This window comes from Carcharodon carcharias, chromosome 20 (assembly GCF_017639515.1).
Source record: "Carcharodon carcharias isolate sCarCar2 chromosome 20, sCarCar2.pri, whole genome shotgun sequence".
NCBI lineage: Eukaryota > Metazoa > Chordata > Chondrichthyes > Lamniformes > Lamnidae > Carcharodon > Carcharodon carcharias.
The window spans coordinates 69,828,391-69,847,389 of NC_054486.1; the positions used below are offsets into that span (position 1 = coordinate 69,828,391).

At 46.0% G+C, this 18,999-nt stretch overlaps 1 protein-coding gene across 2 annotated transcripts in view; it reads right to left on the reverse strand.

The window, feature by feature from the left end:
- Positions 1-1,436: 1,436 nt before the first annotated feature.
- The window catches only part of LOC121292736, a 74,207-nt gene continuing 56,644 nt past the window's right edge, over positions 1,437-18,999 (reverse strand). For both annotated transcript variants that reach the window (XM_041215084.1, XM_041215083.1), the window contains exon 7: positions 1,437-1,877. In XM_041215084.1, the coding sequence (XP_041071018.1) occupies positions 1,678-1,877 (200 nt within the window). In that variant the 3' untranslated portion in view covers positions 1,437-1,677. The remainder of the gene's footprint in view (positions 1,878-18,999) is intronic.

Sequence of the window (18,999 nt, forward strand, 5' to 3'; positions counted from 1 at the left end):
TAGGAGCAGAAATTAGGCCATTTGGCCCATCGAGTCTGCTCCGCCATTCAATCATGGCTGATAGGTTTCTCAACCCCATTCTCCCGCCTTCTACCCGTAACCTTTGATCCCCTTACCAATCAAGAACCTATCTATCTCGGTCTTAAATACACTCAATGACCTGGCCTCCACAGCCTTCTGTGGCAATGAATTCCATAGATTCACCACTCTCTGGCTAAAGAAGTTTCTCCTCATCTCTGTTCTAAAAGGTCTTCCCTTTACTCTGAGGCTGTGCCCTCGGGTCCTAATCTCTTCTACTAATGGAAACATCTTCCCCACGTCCACTCCATCCAGGCCTTTCAGTATTCTGTAGGTTTCAATCAGATCACCCCCTCATCCTTCTAAACTCCATCGAGTATAGGCCCAGAGTCCTCAAACGTTCCTCATATGTTAAGCCTTTCGTTCCTGGGATCGTTCTCGTGAACCTCCTTTGGACCCTCTCCAGGGCCAGCACATCCTTCCTGTGATACAGGGCCCAAAATTGCTCACAATATTCTGAATGTGGTCTGACCAGAGCCTTCTAAAGCCTCAGCTGCACATCCCTGCTTTTATATTCTAGTCCTCTTGAAATAAATGCCAACAACGCATTTGCCATCCTAACTACCGACTCAACCTGCAAGTTAACCTTAAGAGAATCCTGGACTAGGACTCCCAAGTTCCTTTGCACTCCAGATTTCTGAATTCTCTCCCCATTTAGAAAATAGTCTATGCCTCTATTCTTCCTACCAAAGTGCATGACCTCACACTTCACCACATTGTATTCCATCTGCCACTTCTTTGCCCATTCTCCTAACCTGTCCAAATCCTTCTGCCGCCTCCCCACCTCCTCAATAATACCTATCCCTCCACCTATCTTTGTATCATCTGCAAACATAGCCAGGATGCCCTCAGTTCCTTCATTTAGATCATTAATGTATAAAGTGAAAAGTTGTGGTCCCAACACTGACCCCTGCGGAACTCCACTAGTCTCAGGCCACCATCCTGAGAAGGACCCCCTTACCCCCACTCTCTGCCTCCTGCCAGACATCCAATCTTCTATCCATGCTCGTACCTTGCCTCTAACACCATGGGCTCTTATCTTACTGAGCAGCCTCCTGTGCGGCACCTTGTCAAAGGCCTTCTGGAAGTCCAAGTAGATAACATCCATTGGCTCTCCTTTGTCTAACCTACTTGTTACTTCCTCAAAGAATTCTAACAGATTTGTCAGGCGTGACTTCCCCTTGATGAAACCATGCTGACTTTGCCCGATTTTACCATGCACTTCCAAGTATTCTGAAACCTCATCCTTAATAATGGACTCTAAAATCTTACCAACGACCGAGGTCAGGCTAATCGGCCTGTAATTGTGTGGTAGGTTAATCAGTTTATATTGCTGCATGTAGAGATCAAGTATTGGATTGACATTTTTTGACATTTTAATGAATTACAATGTTTGGAATACAAGCAATTTAAAGTGGTACATTTAAAGTTCATTTATTTTTCCTTCGGGTATTATGCTTATTGCTATTTCCTCTTTTTTCATCCTTAAAATCACTGTCAATGTTTGTTGAAAGTTGCTTACAGCAGACATTTTTATATTTGCTGTTGAAGATCCTTCCAGACGAGGTTGCTCTGCCTCCTATTGACATTTGTGGTATCTTAATTTTTCCTACTCCAGGTCAGCCAGCTGAAAGTGATATGCTTCATTTCCAGATAATAGCTGTTGAGTTTTGACTGAAGTTGCTGATAGAAGTTTGATGCATTCTCACTACAATAGAGCAATATGATCACCAGACTCAGCAAAATGATCATCAATAACTTGCGTAACATTGCTGGCAATTGGGAATTACATCTGTTAGCTGGTAAAAAAAAATATAAATTATTCACAAAAATGCAATATTATATCCTTTTGTATCTTTACAATATTCTTCAAAATATAAAAATAATGCACCTTCGCAGTGTACAATTTTATTAGTTTTATATGAAGAATAAGCTAACAGTTTGATAGTGGGCAATGCAGGACAGGAGACTGATTACTGAATCAGACTGACTGAATTCAACCACCGATTGCAAACCAGCGCTTATGAGTTCAGAACAGCCAATTTAATGATGCTAATTTTTTCTTCTCTTCTGGTTTTAAAGTTAACTGGAAACCTGACAAGCACACCTATTTCACTGCAGGTTCCTTCCTCCATCTCCTTCAATTGTGTCATGGCAAAATTATTGTTGCTGTAAAAAGTTACATTGATAACATTTGTCAATTGTACTCAATTTCAACATTGTTATTTAATATGTTCACATATTCCCATTAAAAATAACACAGCACTGCTGAGCCATGAAGAACAAGATGGCAATACAATGAATCGTGACACTTTTTTACACATTCTCACAGAATTAAAACTTGAATCACCTCTGAAGAAATATGATTCTTTCAAAACATCTGTGCAATGTAGCAGTCTGAATTAATTATTTAGCGTATCTCCTTTTATATATGTTGCAATACCTTTACTTAACGATTAAACAACAAGTTATTCAGTAGCAGCCATGTCCTACCTAGAACTATATTTCTATGTGTTTCCAATCTAGTTAAAATCTGCCATCAACTATCCCTATAATTTTGAAATGTGCTTTTGCTATTATCTTCTTGAATAATAAAAGGAAGACTTGCATTTATATACCACCTTTCATGACCTTAGTGCAGTGAAACTCAGAGCAACCTAGGCTAGTGAGTGGGCCGCATGACCAGCCCTCCTTCATCTCAATGGGTAGCAAGATTGAAATCGGGCATGTATACTAACCATGACTCCATAAATAAGGTTAAATACATTTAATATGCACTGAATATTTCATAATGAGTTATAGAAAATGCTTAATCATTCATATATGAATAGAACTGTCATCAACTTCAAATGGTAAAAACAAAAGAGATATTTACACTTACTTACATCATGCTCAGTGCGACTTCTGGTTGGATCTGTCCGCCACAAGCTTTCTTAGTTTAGGACTCAGGGATGTGCGGACACTTTGTAATTCAGCACCGAGGCTTCTATCCGTTAGCCTGTTGTGCTTCTTGCATTTGATGTGTCCCAAAGCAGAAAAAGTCTGCTCCCATGCAGCGCCTTGATTGGACACAGAGGGAACGCATGGCTCTCACAGTCAATGTTGTGTACAATCAGCACGCATCTCACATGCCCTTGCCTTATGTGCATATCACTTTAGTAATACAGGTAAGAAAGAAACTGCGTGAATAGAAACTAGCAGAATCTGGCAAACCTACGTGTGGGCAACAGTCAACAAAATGCCTCGTGGGCTGCACTTAGGACCCTGATGGGCTGCATGTAGCCCATGGGCCACAGGTTTCCCACCACTGGCTTAGGGTGTCCCAAAGCACTTTACAGCAATTAAGCACTTTTGAGGCTACATTGAAGCGTAGTCACTGTTGTCATGTAGGAAAAGCAGCAGTCAATTGGCACACAGTAAACTCTCACAAACAGTAATGCGATAATGACCAGATAATCTGTTCCTGTGATGTTGATTGAGGGATAAATATTGACTGGGAAACTGGGAATAACTCATCTGTTCTTCTTTGAAATGGTGCCATCTGATCTTTTACGTCAACCCCAGGAGCCAGACAGGACCTTGGTACAGAATCCTTCCAGATTTGCACTAAGCGTGGTAGCGAGCGGGTAAAACGACATTTTACCCACCAGCCGCGATAGCAAATTTTCACGCTATATTGTCCCAAACCTGCCGCATTACTAATGCATTCCCGGGAAACATGCCGTTTCCATGGCAGGCGGGCTCTCATTTGCTCACCATGCCATCACCTCACCGCTTCATCAAGTCGGTTGCCATATTTGAGGTCTAGCCATGTACACACATCTCAGTGTTTCCAGCCCACGACTACTGCTGGGAAGATGTCCAGAAAAGACAAAAAGACTGCAGCCCCCAGGTTTAGTGACGAGTCACTGGAATGCTATTTGGGCACCGTGGAGGCCCACCGTGATGTTCTCTACGGCCACTCTGGTCACAGGACTGGCAACAGCATCACCAATCCAGCATGGCAGGTGGTGGCAGTAGTGGTCAGCATCAATGCCCGGCAAAAGAGGATAGCCACCCAGTGTCACAAGAGAATGAATGGTCCCATCCATTCTGCCAGGGTAAGTCACTCTTCTCATCACTCTCAGCTCACACACTCACAAACCCATCACACATCCACAGGGATCTCACACCTCAAGGGACAACACCACCAACTCTCACATACACACCCTCACATCTCCATCAGGCTCATATCCTCTTGAGCTCACATCCTCATTCATGTCCATGGTGCCGTTCACCACACAAACATTCCACGCAGTGCCATGCGTCCTTGCTCACACTGTCTCCAACTCTCCCCATCTAGGAGAAGCTGGCTCACATCAGTAGGGAGAGATCCCAGACTGGGAGTGCAGTGGCCCACATTAGGCACCTCACTCACTTTGAGGAGTGTGATATTGCACTGACTGGTGAGGACATGGACTGTGCCTGTGGTGACTGTGAGGTCAGAGGTGAACACCCTCTAAAGGATCCTACACCACATCACCCCTCCCTCAACACAACTGTGAGTGCTCTCTCCTGCTTTTGAGTCTGCTGCCATGCACTAATGGTCTCTACGTTGGTTCACAGGGAGCTCTGCCAAGGGACTGACACCCTTAGCCAGTCAGCCCCTCAGCTCCATCCACGTCCTCATCTGCAGCCAATAGGACACCTCGTCCAGTGAAGAGCTGGAAATAAGCAGCCTGGAAGACACATCACAGTGCATACCTACACCCTCCACCCACACAGAGACACAAACCTCGGTGAGCTCTAGATCTAGAGCAGTCTCGGGTTCACAATTTGGTGATCACCGCATGGACATATGTCCACAGCAGGAGGAAGCAGGTTCAGTCAAGCTCCCAGGCACTTGGAAGGCTGCTGGGGAGGAGGCCTCTGTGAGGTCCGAGTTAGATTATGAGCCCCTGGATTTGGCCTTCCAACTCATCCTGGAAAGTCAGCAGAAGGCAGGGATCATCATGTAGAGCTGTTGGAAACCTTCAACAGAATGGCATGTGAGTTGGAGGAGTGCAGGAGTCTATGGAGACTGATTTGGCACAAGTATTGCTAGCTATCATTTAAATAGACCAATTATAAAAAATATCACTGAAGCCAGGTGAAGTTTTCAGGATCTTGGCTTCCCGTGCAATGTTCCCTGTCAGTTCATCAGCATTCCAATGCCAACCAGTGAAAACGTACTGGTCTTGGCACCCAGGTGTTTTGTCTAGGATTCAAGGCAATATTGTTTTCTTTGCCCTCTATCTGGAACTCTGGGAGTTGTTTATCTCCTTGTTCCACCTGCAAGTTCTCCTCCAATTCACATACCATTCTGACTTGGGACTATATCGCTGTCCCTTTCCCTAACAGGTGCCCACATGTCCATGTATGGAGGATGGCGGACACCATGGAGGCCCTAGACCAGCAGAACACAGAAATGAGTGCAGACCTGCACTCCATCCCGGGAGCCATGGGTGAGCTCCTGCATTGGCAACATGAGAGGGAAACGGGGCACCCCGACCTCCCTCCAGGTGCTCCTTCCCCTCAAGAATTCAGGACGGGGCCCCTGGGCACCTGAAGGGAGGAGGAGCGACAGCTAGACACCCCTGGGTCATCCACTCAGGAATCTCAGAGGCTGTCTTCTCCCTCCGAGTTCCCTTTGCCTGTGAGCCCCTCAACCTCATCCTCTGTCACTGCAAAGGGAGCAGCTGGCCAACGAGTGATTCTGGAGGGAGAAGTGTGTGTGGCAGAGCCTTTCGGAGACCCACGCAAGCACTCTCCCACGTCCGTGGATCATTCACGTTTCCAACTCATCCAGGTGTCCTGAGCATTTTCAATGCTGCCTGCTGGGGTTCTCTTTCAGTTGTCCATCTGAGCTGACCTGCATCTCCGCCCACCCACTGATCACACTCCCATGCAGCACATGATCCCACCTGCCATGACTCTCATTTCACTTTTGATTTGGACAGCATGATCTGGTTTCACTACATTGTGTGCTCCCTCATCTTTTCCCCTCCCCCAGCTACCCATTTTCTCTCCCCCTTCAAAGTTGACCCCCCTCCCACCGCCCGGCATCACCTACCACCTCCTCTCTGTTACCGACCAGCCACAATCCTTTTCCTTTGGGGATGTCCAGGTGAATGTGCATGTTCCCTTCTTTCCAGAAAATTCCACCCCCATCCACATTCACCTCCCTGACCTCCTCCTTCCTACCCCCAGAGTCTATGTCTGCCTCCAGGTCCTCACCAACCACCCGCGCCATCTCTTCTATTGCTACCATTGGACCCTCACCCTCCCACCCTACCGCCTCACTCTCACCCTTACTCCATACCACGCCCGCCCTCAGTTCACTCCCCAGGAGGCAGACATGGACTTATCTGACCCCTTCATGTACATTCACCTGGACATACCCCCCTCAGCACACCTTCCCCACTTCGCACCACTTCCCCCCTCTGCACGCCCTCCTCAACTCCTGTGAGCTATTTCGCAGCAGAGCCATGTCCATGAGAATCCACCCAACATGCCATGGACATTCCTCCAGTGTGCCATTAGTGTTGGGCTCCAGCATCTTCTGCTCCTTGGATAGCCATGATGTGAGCAGGGCCTTAGGGGTTAAGTCCCGACTTCTGCACATCACACTTTTCAAGACATGTTCTATACCGGCGTGTTTTCCCACTAACATGGGCAGACGTCCCAGCGGAGGTGGAAGGGGTGGATGATTCTGATATGCCGATGAATTATAATGAGGTTCCCGACATCTGAGGCAGGAAAGTAGAGGAAAGCCATAATCAGATCAGCCATTATCTTATTGAATGGCAGCAGGCTCGAGGGGCCAAATAGCCTATTCTTGGTCCTATTTCTTATGTTCTTAAAATGGGGCTAATCTTTGGTTCCACCAGGATTTGACCATATTTGCTTGTTTATAAGAAAGTCCAGCAAAAGGGGATGTAGATAAAACTTTCACCCTGCCCCATATCGTGGAGTGTGTTTAGGGGAATTGACTGGTTACCTCAGGGAATTCTACCCTTAGGACCTCTGTAGGCTTCATCAGGTTAGAGTTGTCAAGAGACTCATGGAGGTCCCAAAAGTTTCCTGCAAATTGCTAATCCCAGCAACTGATTTCTTTAGAAATTAATATTCCACTCTGACAACGTTACTTAAATATAGCATTGAAAAAATGAGTCTGAAAAGAAAATACCTCATAAAATGATTCAGTGTCTAAAATATATAAATTCATAAATATAAACCAATGGGAACCAAGAAAGAAAATAATTGGCAGAAAATTCAGGCTACCACAGAAATTATAGCAGTTAATACAACTTACAGGAGAAATTTGGTGGGTTTCACACAGCAAGAGAAAATAAATTTTATGCTCAGCAGTTTATTTTGCACGTATAATGACAGTGAATTTAGTGCAGGCACTGTGTGATTATGGCTTGGATATTAGCTCTAGGCCATCTGGACTGGCTCCCATAATAAAAGCAGTTGCCTTTTAAAATGGTATGCAGAGCCATGAGCATAGTTACAGACAAAAATTAATTGCAGAAAGGTGTTGTGTTGACCTGGCACTCGAAAAACAGATTCACGCATCTGGAGTGCTAGCACCAGAGGGCCTTCAAAAGAGAAAGAACGCAAAAGCCAGAAACAGGAAATAAAATGACAAGCAAAGAGTAATGTTACCCCTGAGAGCACAAAATAGATTGGTTTGGAGGAAAACACCCCTGCGGAGTAGTGAATGCCAAATGAAAATCAATAGTAAGCAGAGTATTATATCTCTTTAAAAGTTATTTAAATTGCATGATGGAAGATTACCTCATAGTTAAACATAATTCTAATGAGCTCCTCTTTACGGTGCTCCTTTCAGAAATGCTCCCATCGCTTGCCATACTTATAAAGTTCATGCACTATGTTGATTTAAGAAAAAAAATCAATATTTCATCCTCATTATTCTCTGTGCATATGGCTAACAAGAAGTTAGAATTCCATCATTTGAATAGCACTGGAGCAGGGGGCAAAGATGTTCAGATCCATTTTCACTTAACCAGCTTCGGCCTCACACCAAGGAAAGTCTGAAACAGTGGATGCAAAAAGGGTCTGCAGTTGGTCACAATATAGTTGGTGCCAGGAACTTCAGGTTGTGAAGGGTTGCGTAATATGCATCAGCACAAATGGGATGGCCAAAATGAGTATTAACATTTTAGTAGCACAAACAATTGCCTTAAGTGCAAACTGAAAAATCAGAAATGAATCTTTTATGCTGAACTTGAACTTACTTGAGTTACAAGAACAGTTACAGCAAAGTGTTTTTATTGCTAGCAGGAATTTACTGAAAACTTTTCATTTCTGTCATACCATAATAGGGTTGCCAACCCTCCAGGATTGGCCTGGAGTCGACAAGAATTGGAGGTCGATCTCCAGGACACTGCTCGGAGCAGCCCTGGAGAAAAGTCATAGGGATGTTATAAAACGTTGATTTTTTTTGCCATTTTCTTCGAACATTTCCCTTTATCATAAAAATATTGAAAAAGGGGGAAAAAGGCAGTTTGGCTGACATTCAGGCATCATCCAATTGGGTAATGAGTCTTTTTGTTTTCCAACTGGCGTAGAAAGGCAGTGCATCACAAGGATGGATGTGATGGCCAACTAATGGCTGGAGTGTGGGGTCAAGCCATGTGATGAAACCTCCAGGAATACATTTAATCACTGCTGGCAACCCTGTATGATAGCAAAAATAATCTAAACATGACTAAGATCTTGCTCTTTATTAATCTTTTTTAAGCTGGCTTGAAAGTGTCACATGAGATTCTAGCACATGGACTGCACAAATGTAGTAAAACAGGGATCCTTTATTCCAATGGCTTCAAATCTTTATAAACATTAAGTATAAGTTTAACGCAGGGAAACAAACTATTTACAATGGACATTCGTGGCCGACCCTCCAGATTTACTAGGATATCACCGAGAGCTTAACTCCTGATCTCTGATAGATAGCAAAGTTCAGTTGGTGGGGTCCTTATTGCTAATTTCCTGTGACCACGTGAACCAGATTACCTTGCCTGCCCCCTAGGCTTGAAGGGAATCTTTCTCTCCTCGTGGCTTCTCGAACTCAGAGATGCTGTCCAGATGGTCTACCTAGATCTCCAGCAGCTATGTGGCTGCACCACTTCCACATCCTGGTTCTCTATCCACGGTCAGAGTCTTGGCTCCTCCACACTGCAACTTACAAGTCCTGGGCTTCTTCTGCTCTCCCTTCTGCTTTCCCTCTCTCTCTCTCTCTCTCTCCCCCTCCTTGTGGCTTCTGCTCCACCCCTTCTGCAGCCTGCATTCCAGGCTCTGACCCCAGCCTGCCAAGGACATCATTTTATGGCCTGAGAGGGGCCCACAGGTTGACCGCATGCCCTGCTCGGTATCCTCCTGGGCTGATGTTCTCTGCTTGCGGGGAATCCAGTGCCCCGAAGTGGGTGGAGCCCAGCATCCGGCCCCGCACCGAAGTCAGAAGTCAGGACACCAAGTCCCGCTCACCTCCCCCGCTACAGAAGTCTTGTACTAAAATATTGTTTTAAATTGAAATTAGATGACTATTCAGGATTTAAATTAAGTTAAGAAATGTTGTCAGCCTGATGGCTTTTGAACATCTCTAATCTTTATGGAATTTCTCCTGGAAGAATTATATTTATTCAATGGGCTGTGACTGTAATTTACTGCATTATTTGCAAGTTGAGACATTATTGGATTGGGAGCCAGGCAGTGAGCATAGGGATGATGGGTGCATAGGACTTATTGCAAGTTAAGGGCAGCAGAGGTTTGAATGAGCCTCAGGTTTATGAAGGGAGCAAGGCAGGAGGCCAGCCAGAAGAGCACTGGACTAGTTAGTCTAGGTGGAACAAAGGCAAGAATGAAGGTGTCAGCAGCAGATGGGCTAAGGCAAGGGCAGTGTTACAGTGGTGGAACACAGGTGGTGATGGAGTGTATGGGTTTGGGAGTTCATCTCAGTGTCAAATAGGATGCTATGGTTGTGGATAGTCTAGTTCAGCCTCAGAGAGTGGCCAAAGAGGCATGGGGTCGGTGGCTCGGATATGTTGATCTGGTAGCTCCAACTTTCTTTTGGGTTTTACTTTCCCATTTATTTAAATTTCAAATCATTTGGTTTAGATGACAAAGTTAGAAAACCCTTCTCTTTAAGAAAGAACACTAGAACCAACAATTTGTGGTACAGTCAAACTCCACACATTATGTCAAGTGCTGCTCCCCTTTGGAACTCCATCTATTGCTTGTAATAATGAAATTGGGAAGTCAGCCACAAACTGTATCAAGATTGCTGGAGCATGGCTGTGACCAATTGGTTAGCATCAATGTCACTAGAGTAGAGCACTCTTTCTATATTCTAAATCTCGGTTATTGGTTATCCTGGTACAATTTCTACAGCGCTAGTACTCGTTTTGAACATCCCAGTTTTGCTGATGCACATACGTACCCTACCTCAATCTAAAGTTTCAGCCACTAGTTGTATCATTACCGATTACACACCCTTTCTGAATTTAATGTTTTAGACATTCCCTGGTTTGGATGTGATGTCCAGTAAGTGAAAATGGAACTGGAAAAGTCTTTGCTCCACTTCCTTATACTATATTGGTATTCAGATGATGGAATTCTAACTGCCTATGAACAATATGCACAGAGAATAATGAGGATGAAATATTGATTATTTTGAAATTAAAATAAAGCTGTAATTGTGCATAAGGACTTTAGACCATGGTTTTCGCAATATTTAGCTGGAAGAAATTTTTGTTCATCCAATATTGGATACTGGACAAATCAGAGGCAGTGGATGGTTTGAAAGATGTGGTGTATTGAGGTCAAGCAGGGTGCCATCAGCACACATGTGGAGTGGATGTGGTCAGGATTTCCTGGCGGGTGTCATGACAGGCAGGAGTGGAAAATATCACCGGACTGGAAAGATCAATTTACTGCCATCGTAAAAGCGGTTTGGGATCGTACGTTCCAGCCACCAGTGGTAGGCTCCATTTCCGGCTGCAGCACATTGAGAACATCATTTTAATACATTTGTATCCCATTATAAGGGCTGCGCGCCAGAATCATCTCCCCACATTGGATCAAACGGGCACATCGACGTGTTTCCACAACGGTATGTAAGCAATGTGCACCTAGCGACCTACACTTTGCTCGTGTCTTCGAGGTTCGTTCACCTACCTTGCATCGTGCAGGGTTGCTTAAACTCAGACTCAACACTATGCTTCACCGGCAGCACCAATCCACTTTCAGGGGGGTGTCAGTGGCAAATCTCTACTTACCAGACCATGGCAAGGCAGCGTGGCTTTTAATGTGCTGCAAGGCAAGGCCTCCACTGGGGAAGGGGGGAAACTGGCCTGAGGCATGGGAAGGGGCTGCAGGGCAAGGGCTCCACGGCGGGGGTAAGAGTGGGGAAGGTTGCATTCAGACCTTGACAAGATGGAATATAATGTGGGAAAATGTGAGGTTATGCACTTTGGCAGGAAGAATAGAGGAGCTGAATATTATTTAAATAGAGAAAAACTGCAGATAGCTGCAGCACAGAAGGATTTGGGGGTCCTCATGCATGAATCACAAAAAAACTAGCATACAAGGTCAGCAGGTAATAGGGAAGGCAAATGGAATGTTGGCCTTTATTTCAAAGGGAATGGAGTATAAAAATAGGGAAGTCTTGTTAAAACTATACAAGGCACTAGTTAGACCACTACTGTGAACAGTTTTGGTCCCCTTATTTAAGGAAAGATATACTGGCATTGGAACCTGTCCGAGTTGATCTCGTGTATGAAGGGATTTTCTTATGAGGAGAGGTTGAGTAGGTTGGGCCTGTACTCATTGGAGTTTAGAAGAATGAGAGGCAACCTTATTGAAACATATAAGATTCTTAGGGGGCTTGACAGGGTGGATGCTGAGAGGTTTTTTTCCCCTCGTGAGAGTATTTAGGACCAGAAGACGTTGTCTCAGAGTAAGTGGTCGTCCGTTTAAGACATGGATGAGGCTGAATTTCTTCTCTCAGAGGGTGGTGAATCCGTAGAATTCTTTACCACAGAGGGCTGTAAAGGCTGGGTCATTAAAAATTTTCAAGGCTGAGATAGACTGATTTTTAATCATTAAGGGAACAAAAGGTCATGGGGAAAAGGCAGTTAAAGTGGAGTTGAGGATTATCAGATCTGCCATGATCTCATTGAATGGCGAAGCAGACTCGATGGGCCAAATGGCCTACTTCTGCTCCTTGGTTTTATGGTCTTATAGACACATGACCAGCAGAGAATGGTGGTGAGGAAGTGTCCTCACCACCAGGATGGAGACAGAGTTGACTACAGAATGACATAAGTGACTTTAGGCCAGAATGGGAGGATCGCTGAGTGAAAAAGTACTGCAATGGTGAGCTTGCAAAGACTGTCCTTGTCCCGGTCCAGGCAGGAGAAGTGCATATCAGCCCAGTCTCAGCCGTGCCCAGAATGTTGCATGCAAGGCATTGTCATAACATCATGTATGTTAGTCCAGGGGGTTTCCGGCATCCTACTGGGCTGCAGATGGCACACTCAGTCAGGGGAGGCATCTACAGCCTTTAGTTGGGGAAAAGGTATTGTGGGGGCATTAGAGGGTGTCAGAAGGGGAAGGTACATGTCAGACAGTGCAAGTGTCTTCAAGAAGGGGAGGGGTGAGGTCCAACAGGGCATAGGCACATCTACCTCACCACGTTCTGAGGATAACAAAGGGACATCCACCACAATCACAATGGGATGAAGGAATACAGTGGAGGATTGAGAGCTTCCTGGAGGAAGCAAAACCTGAACATTAAGCTCCTCCGGGATGATGGGAGGGACTCCCACTCTCACACAGGAAGGGCCCAAGTTGGTCTGGTAGTGAGACCTCAGCATGACCATCTTCCAACCTGCAGCTATGGTGCAGAACAAAATTAAAATGAGGAGATACTCTGCTGGTGAAGGTCCTGAGGGCCAATTGGAGCGCAGGTATATGCACTGGGGAGGCCAACTAAAGAGGCACCCAACGGAACTGTGCATTTCCAAATGAGGAGAGATGCACAGCTGAGACATGTTAGGAGCTTTCCATTGACAGTGCAGGGAATCAGGAAAGTGAAGCTATGATGTGCATTCATGCAAGACTAATCTCGCAAAGTGGCATGAATCGATCTCCTTGTTTTAACCTCTTGCTCACAGCGTGGAGATTCCCCAGAGCAGTAATGCACCAAAGAGTAATTGGGCAACTGGACAAGACTCAGATGCGTGTTAGAATTGTGGTGCTGGCTGCTTCACAGAAGAGAAGCCTCAGGCCCCCCTCAAATAATCTCAGTCCCTGACTAAACATTTTCCCTCATGTTTATTCTAAAGAGTGTGGTATTAGAGTGCAGTGAATGAGGACCTCAGCACCTGGGCTGAAAGCAGCACATCCGAGCACCTGGCCAAAGAAACCTCATAGCAGTCAGTCATGTAAATGGGTGGGGGTGTTGGTTGGGGCAGGGAAGGTGCACCTTGAAATGAACCATGTGCTGGCCTGGATTTTTGGGGCAATTAGTCTCCGATATTGGAACAAAGCCCTTGAACCCACATTCACTTACAAGTCATTTATAGAAATAGGACCTTTGCAGGCTGATGCTGCCTCATGTCTGTTTCTCATTGATGCTGCAGAGAGGAGACTAACAGGGAGATGGAGCCCAGATTTATTGCTACCCTCATAATCTTATACAGGCAGGAGGAGGAGGAGAAGATTGCGTCAGAGGTGCCCGGCTTGCCAAAGGGAGGAGCAAAACCCTCAGGTCCCCCTCCAGATGCAGAGGATGAGGGTTACAGAGATGTCGTGCGTAGGTGCCTCGCAAGACCGAGGTGTACAGAACTCGCAGGTCTTATCTGCAGATGAGGGAGAGACAGTGTCACCGATGCCTCAACATGTCCAGGAATCTGGTGACTCAAATTTGCCATGAGACCTGGGAGGGCATCCATTGTCACTGGCTGTGAAAGTAACTGCCACACTGAATGTCTATGCGAGTGGCTCCTTCCAGAGCTCCACTGGGGATCTCTGTGGGATTTCTCAAGCATCCACACACAAATACATTCATGAGATCACAGATGCCAATTTTGCCAAGGCCCACAATTACACTAACTTCGACGGAGATCAAGCAAGCCAGCACTGGGCCTTGCTGCTATTTCTGGATTCCCACAGGTGCAGGGTGCCATCATCTGCACTCATGTGGCAATGAAAGCTCTTTGGTAACAGACACTGCAATACATAAACAGGAAAGACTACCACTTGCTCAATGTACAGTTGGTCTGTGACCATAAGAAACTGATCATGCAGGTTTTCGCCAGATACCCAGGGTGCGTCCATGACTCATAATATGGAGTAGATTGCAGACCCTGGCCATCTTCAAGGGAACACACAGGATCCAGGGTTGGCAAGGAGTATCTGCAAAGGATGCAGCTTATGATGCTCATGATGCTAGTCAGGCATTGGTGTAGCACGTGATAGGCATCCGAAAGATGCAATTCCGAAGCCTGGGTAGACCTGGCAGAGCACTCCAGTACAGTCCCCAGAGGGTCTCACGGATCATCTTGTCTTGCTGTGCGCTGCACAACCTGGCGCAGCAACGGGGGGAGGACTTGCCAGATGTGAGGCCCTTACAGCCACTAGATTCCACCAGGTGGGTGATGAGTTGCAGTGAGTACCCTCTTGGACAAGTGCCCTCCATCATGGGCCATCATTAACACCAGCTTTGCTATTACACTCATTTCAACCATGCACTTCAACATGAGAGTGAATAGTTACACATCAGGCTCACATTATACTGATCCTCTGAAGGATGTTGAAGCCTCAAGAGCACATGTTCTTGCTGAGTTGAGGTGCTAACTGGAGGAGGACATTTCAGCATCAGGGGTCAAAAGGTGCTGCTTCTTCAAGTAACTCTCCAGGTTCTCAGTTGCAGCAGCAGCCTACAAGAGCTGTGAGCTGTTCCACTATCCTCAGTGGGCTCGTAGCTATATGTCTTCAATCCGACAAAACTCCTGAAGGAGATCCATCTCCAGCAATGGAACAATGCATTCTGTGTAATCTCAAAGATGAAACTGATAGGTGACACTTGGGTCAAGGCATTCCACAGGTGTGCATCTAATCTGTGATGACTCAACCCTCTGTGTTATCTACTTCTCTACCACATTAACATCCAACACTCTCAGTCAGGGATGCTGGCCTGCTTTTACCTCACCTTAATATGCATGTAGACCACCAGAAGATGATGACAATTAAAATGCCTCTTCTTTAAGACACACATTGTGCCCTCTTGGCCAGCCCTGACCCTTGCGAACAAAATGCTCAGACACCATGAGGCCCTCAAGGTGGCGGGTTGTTGCTAGTAAAGACTTCAGCTTCAGTACATCCTACCTATTATCCCGTTGCTCCTCTCAACATTGTCTAAAGCTATGATGTGCACATCCAGAGCTTGCGCAAAGGCTCTGTTTACCCTAAAAATCATCATTTGCAATTAGCAAGACACTTGGCGGCAAGTGCTTAGATGATGGGACAGACAGGGCTGCATCCCAACATTGTGTTGAGAGCTTTGTGGTCGCAAGGCAGACATTTATAGGTTAAGAAACTATCAAGGTTGTAAGTTTTACTGCCAGGCAAGGGGCAGAGCTTCAGCAACTTGAGCTGACAAGGTGCTCCCACTTATTGATGAGTTTAGCAGATGTACACTTGGAAAGTCAGAAACATGGTTGGCAGACAGGAGTGCATACAAGATCTGAGTGTGGGCTCATAGCATGAAAACCTTACCGAGAGAAAGGGAGCACATGGAGTTTCCCGATACATGATCCTTCACCATGCAAAACACATCTCTCCTTGTACACTTTCACCTTTCAAGAATGCAAATGAGATAGGAGAACACCTCTGCCTCAATCTTACACAGCCAAGAATAAACATGACAAGACCTAGCAAAGCATGTGAACGAGGTTCCTTCCACAAGCACACTTCACATTGGGGTCGAGGCATCACTGATGTCGCGAATAATCTGAAAAAAGGGCACACACTGTAGTGATATGGAAGAACACTACATCAATGAGAGGCCCATGATAGCGACATCTGTGATAAGTTGGCAGGGGAGGCACTATGGTATCACACCTGATTGACAGCAACACAGCTCATCATAAAAAGGAGGCATACACAAGAGAGGTGTGAAATGGACGTGATTCTACTTACATTTGTGAACATTATATACATGTTGTGAATACCCGTGCCACTGCTGCGCTCCTAAGTTTTTTAAACTTTCCTAACCCTACTGCTATGTCTAAGTGCATCCACAGCGCATGTGGAAGCAGCCTGTTGACTGCTATGCCCTGTTGTCTGTGATGACTTTGGCGGACATCCTCTGGAGGACCACAACCTGGAGGCCCCAGCCTGTTTTAGATATCCTCAGGTGGACCATCCTCAGCTTGTGGAGCTGGAGGTGATGGAGTCACAGAAAGAGAGAATTGGGATCTGCTGGACAGTTCTGGAGCCACCTGGGTAGATGGCCCTAGGGTGTACATCTGCTGCTCTTCCTCTCTACAGGTGCCCGAGGGCCCTTGGCTGACTCCTTTATGAGAAAGGGCAGCTACAGTGAGATCAAGGTGCCCTGACCCCCTCTCACATGGCCACTGATGGATGCCACCAATGGCTACAGCAATGGAGTGCAGCTCCTGCATCAGTGCAGGACTGATGTCTTTGACCAAGGTTTCAATGGTGGCCACCATCCTGTCCATGTTGACCTCAGTGCATTGGCATGCTGATGCTATCACCTCAGACTGAACGCAGATGGACTTCTCCATCGTCCGTTGCAAGCTGACGAATGCAGTTGACATCCCTTCCTGATGTTCCTGTGATTGTTGCTGCAGCTCCACTCACTAATTTAGGACCGAGTCAAGAGACTTGTCATCTGACTTGGACTCAGCAGAATCGTGGCCTCCAGCAGTCCTCTGAATGTCAGCGACCTCGGATGTCCCTGCCTCCCCCTGCTGCGGATCAGATTGTGTTCTGTGCTCACCAGATTGTGCTGCTCTGGAACTAGGTCCATTGAGGCATGTGTCTCTGCACTGGTGGAGGGTGTGGGTGAGCGCTGAGATGGGCCTTCTGCTGTGGTGTCCTCAGGATCCTCATCTGAGGTTTCATCGGGGTTCGAGCTAAGGGATTGGCTGGTTGAGGCAGTTGGGCACGTGGCTGAGGTTCCTAGAGAGGAAGGAGAGATAATTAGCACATGGCAGGCGACTCTAAAAGAGTTGGGCATGGTTGTCTGAGGGATGAGCTGGTGCAGGATCCTCACTTGGGTGTGCACTGCCAACCTCACCGAGACACGGTCCACCTCCTCTCCAGCCAGCTCACTGGCTTAGTTTTCGAACTGAGAGAGGACCTTGAATTCTGGTACTCCACCTCTGCTCTGGATTCCTCTCCCTGTGATTGTGTGAGATCTTGTCCAACAGAAAGGGAGATAGAGTGTGAGCAAGATGCATGCCAAGGCAGATGATAAAGATGTCTGGCATGTGTGGGTGATGAGGAGAGCAATGGAAGGGATGAGGTCGCAATCTCCAAAGGAGATGAGCCCAGATGGAGATGCGAGGGTGTGTGTGAGAGTGAGTGGTGATGTCCCTTAAGCTGGCAGTGAGTGAGATGCCAGTGAATATGTACTGGGCTTGTGCATTTGTGAGTTGAGAGTGCTCTTGGTTAAGAAGGATGAAAAGGGATAATTTACCATCATGGTCACATAGGATTGCATCTGTTACAGGCAGGCTACAGGAACCAGTGTGAGGGACTAAGACCTCACACTGTATATTTTTATAAAAAATATCTAGATATGCTCGTTGTTATTTCTAAAATTTTAAAACTGAACAAAAACCTTTAAAGTAGCTGATCCTATGTCTGTCTGTGACCCCTGGACAGAGGAAGCTACTTGGCAGTTTGGGAAAACTCACCCCTCATTAACTCTGAGGAGCCACTAATGTCTACCTGTGGATAATACAGCCCAACTTCAACGAGAGCTATACAAAGGCCACCTGCATTTAATAACCCAGGCTGGCCAGAAGGCAACGGATCATCTGCTAAGACAAAGGTCCTGAAATCTTCCTTTTAATTCCTAAGGCCTGAGACATTTTACAGTTCTTGGGATCCAGGTGATACACATCCTTTGTCAAAGACCTGGTGGAGAGGTGGGAGTCATGTGACATGGGCCTCTGGCTTGTGGAATAAATATTATTTCCTTGCTGAACTGCATAGCTCAGTCTGCTTTTTACTATCTGACTAGCAGCCTCACAGAAAAGGAGGTCTGACCAGGTGGAGCACCTGGTCGCATCTACACTGCTTCTTCTGGAAATTCTGTACCATCACGTACAAGACTGGTTCATCTCTGTACGTCTATCTTATCGTGTGAAGTCAATGCCAGCAAAGTGAATTAAACAACATCGGTTTTCAGCCTACTGACCTGGAGCTAAAACAGCTCTGAAGAAGAGTCTTACAGACTTGAAACATTAACTCTGTTTCTCTCACCACAGGTGCTGCGAGACCTGCTGAATTTTTCCAGCATTTTCTGTTATACCAAAACATCCTCTTTAACACAATGACAGCATAGCAGAGAGAGGAGAGAAATAACTAATTAATGGTCACCCAGTTTTGTCATCTGGGGGAAGTCAACCACTAGCATGAGATCAAGTTTGCTGGAAATTGAACAAGACGTTTGAAAAGAATATAAAGATACTGCTGACAGAAATTTATGCAGAGCTAAAACATATCTGGGGAGGTCCAATCAGAAGGATAATGAGATTCATGTAGCACATCTTAAACTTGACTCCTGGCTAGTATGGGCCTAGAATCGTATTTTTTTTTGTTAGACACTTAATAAATTCA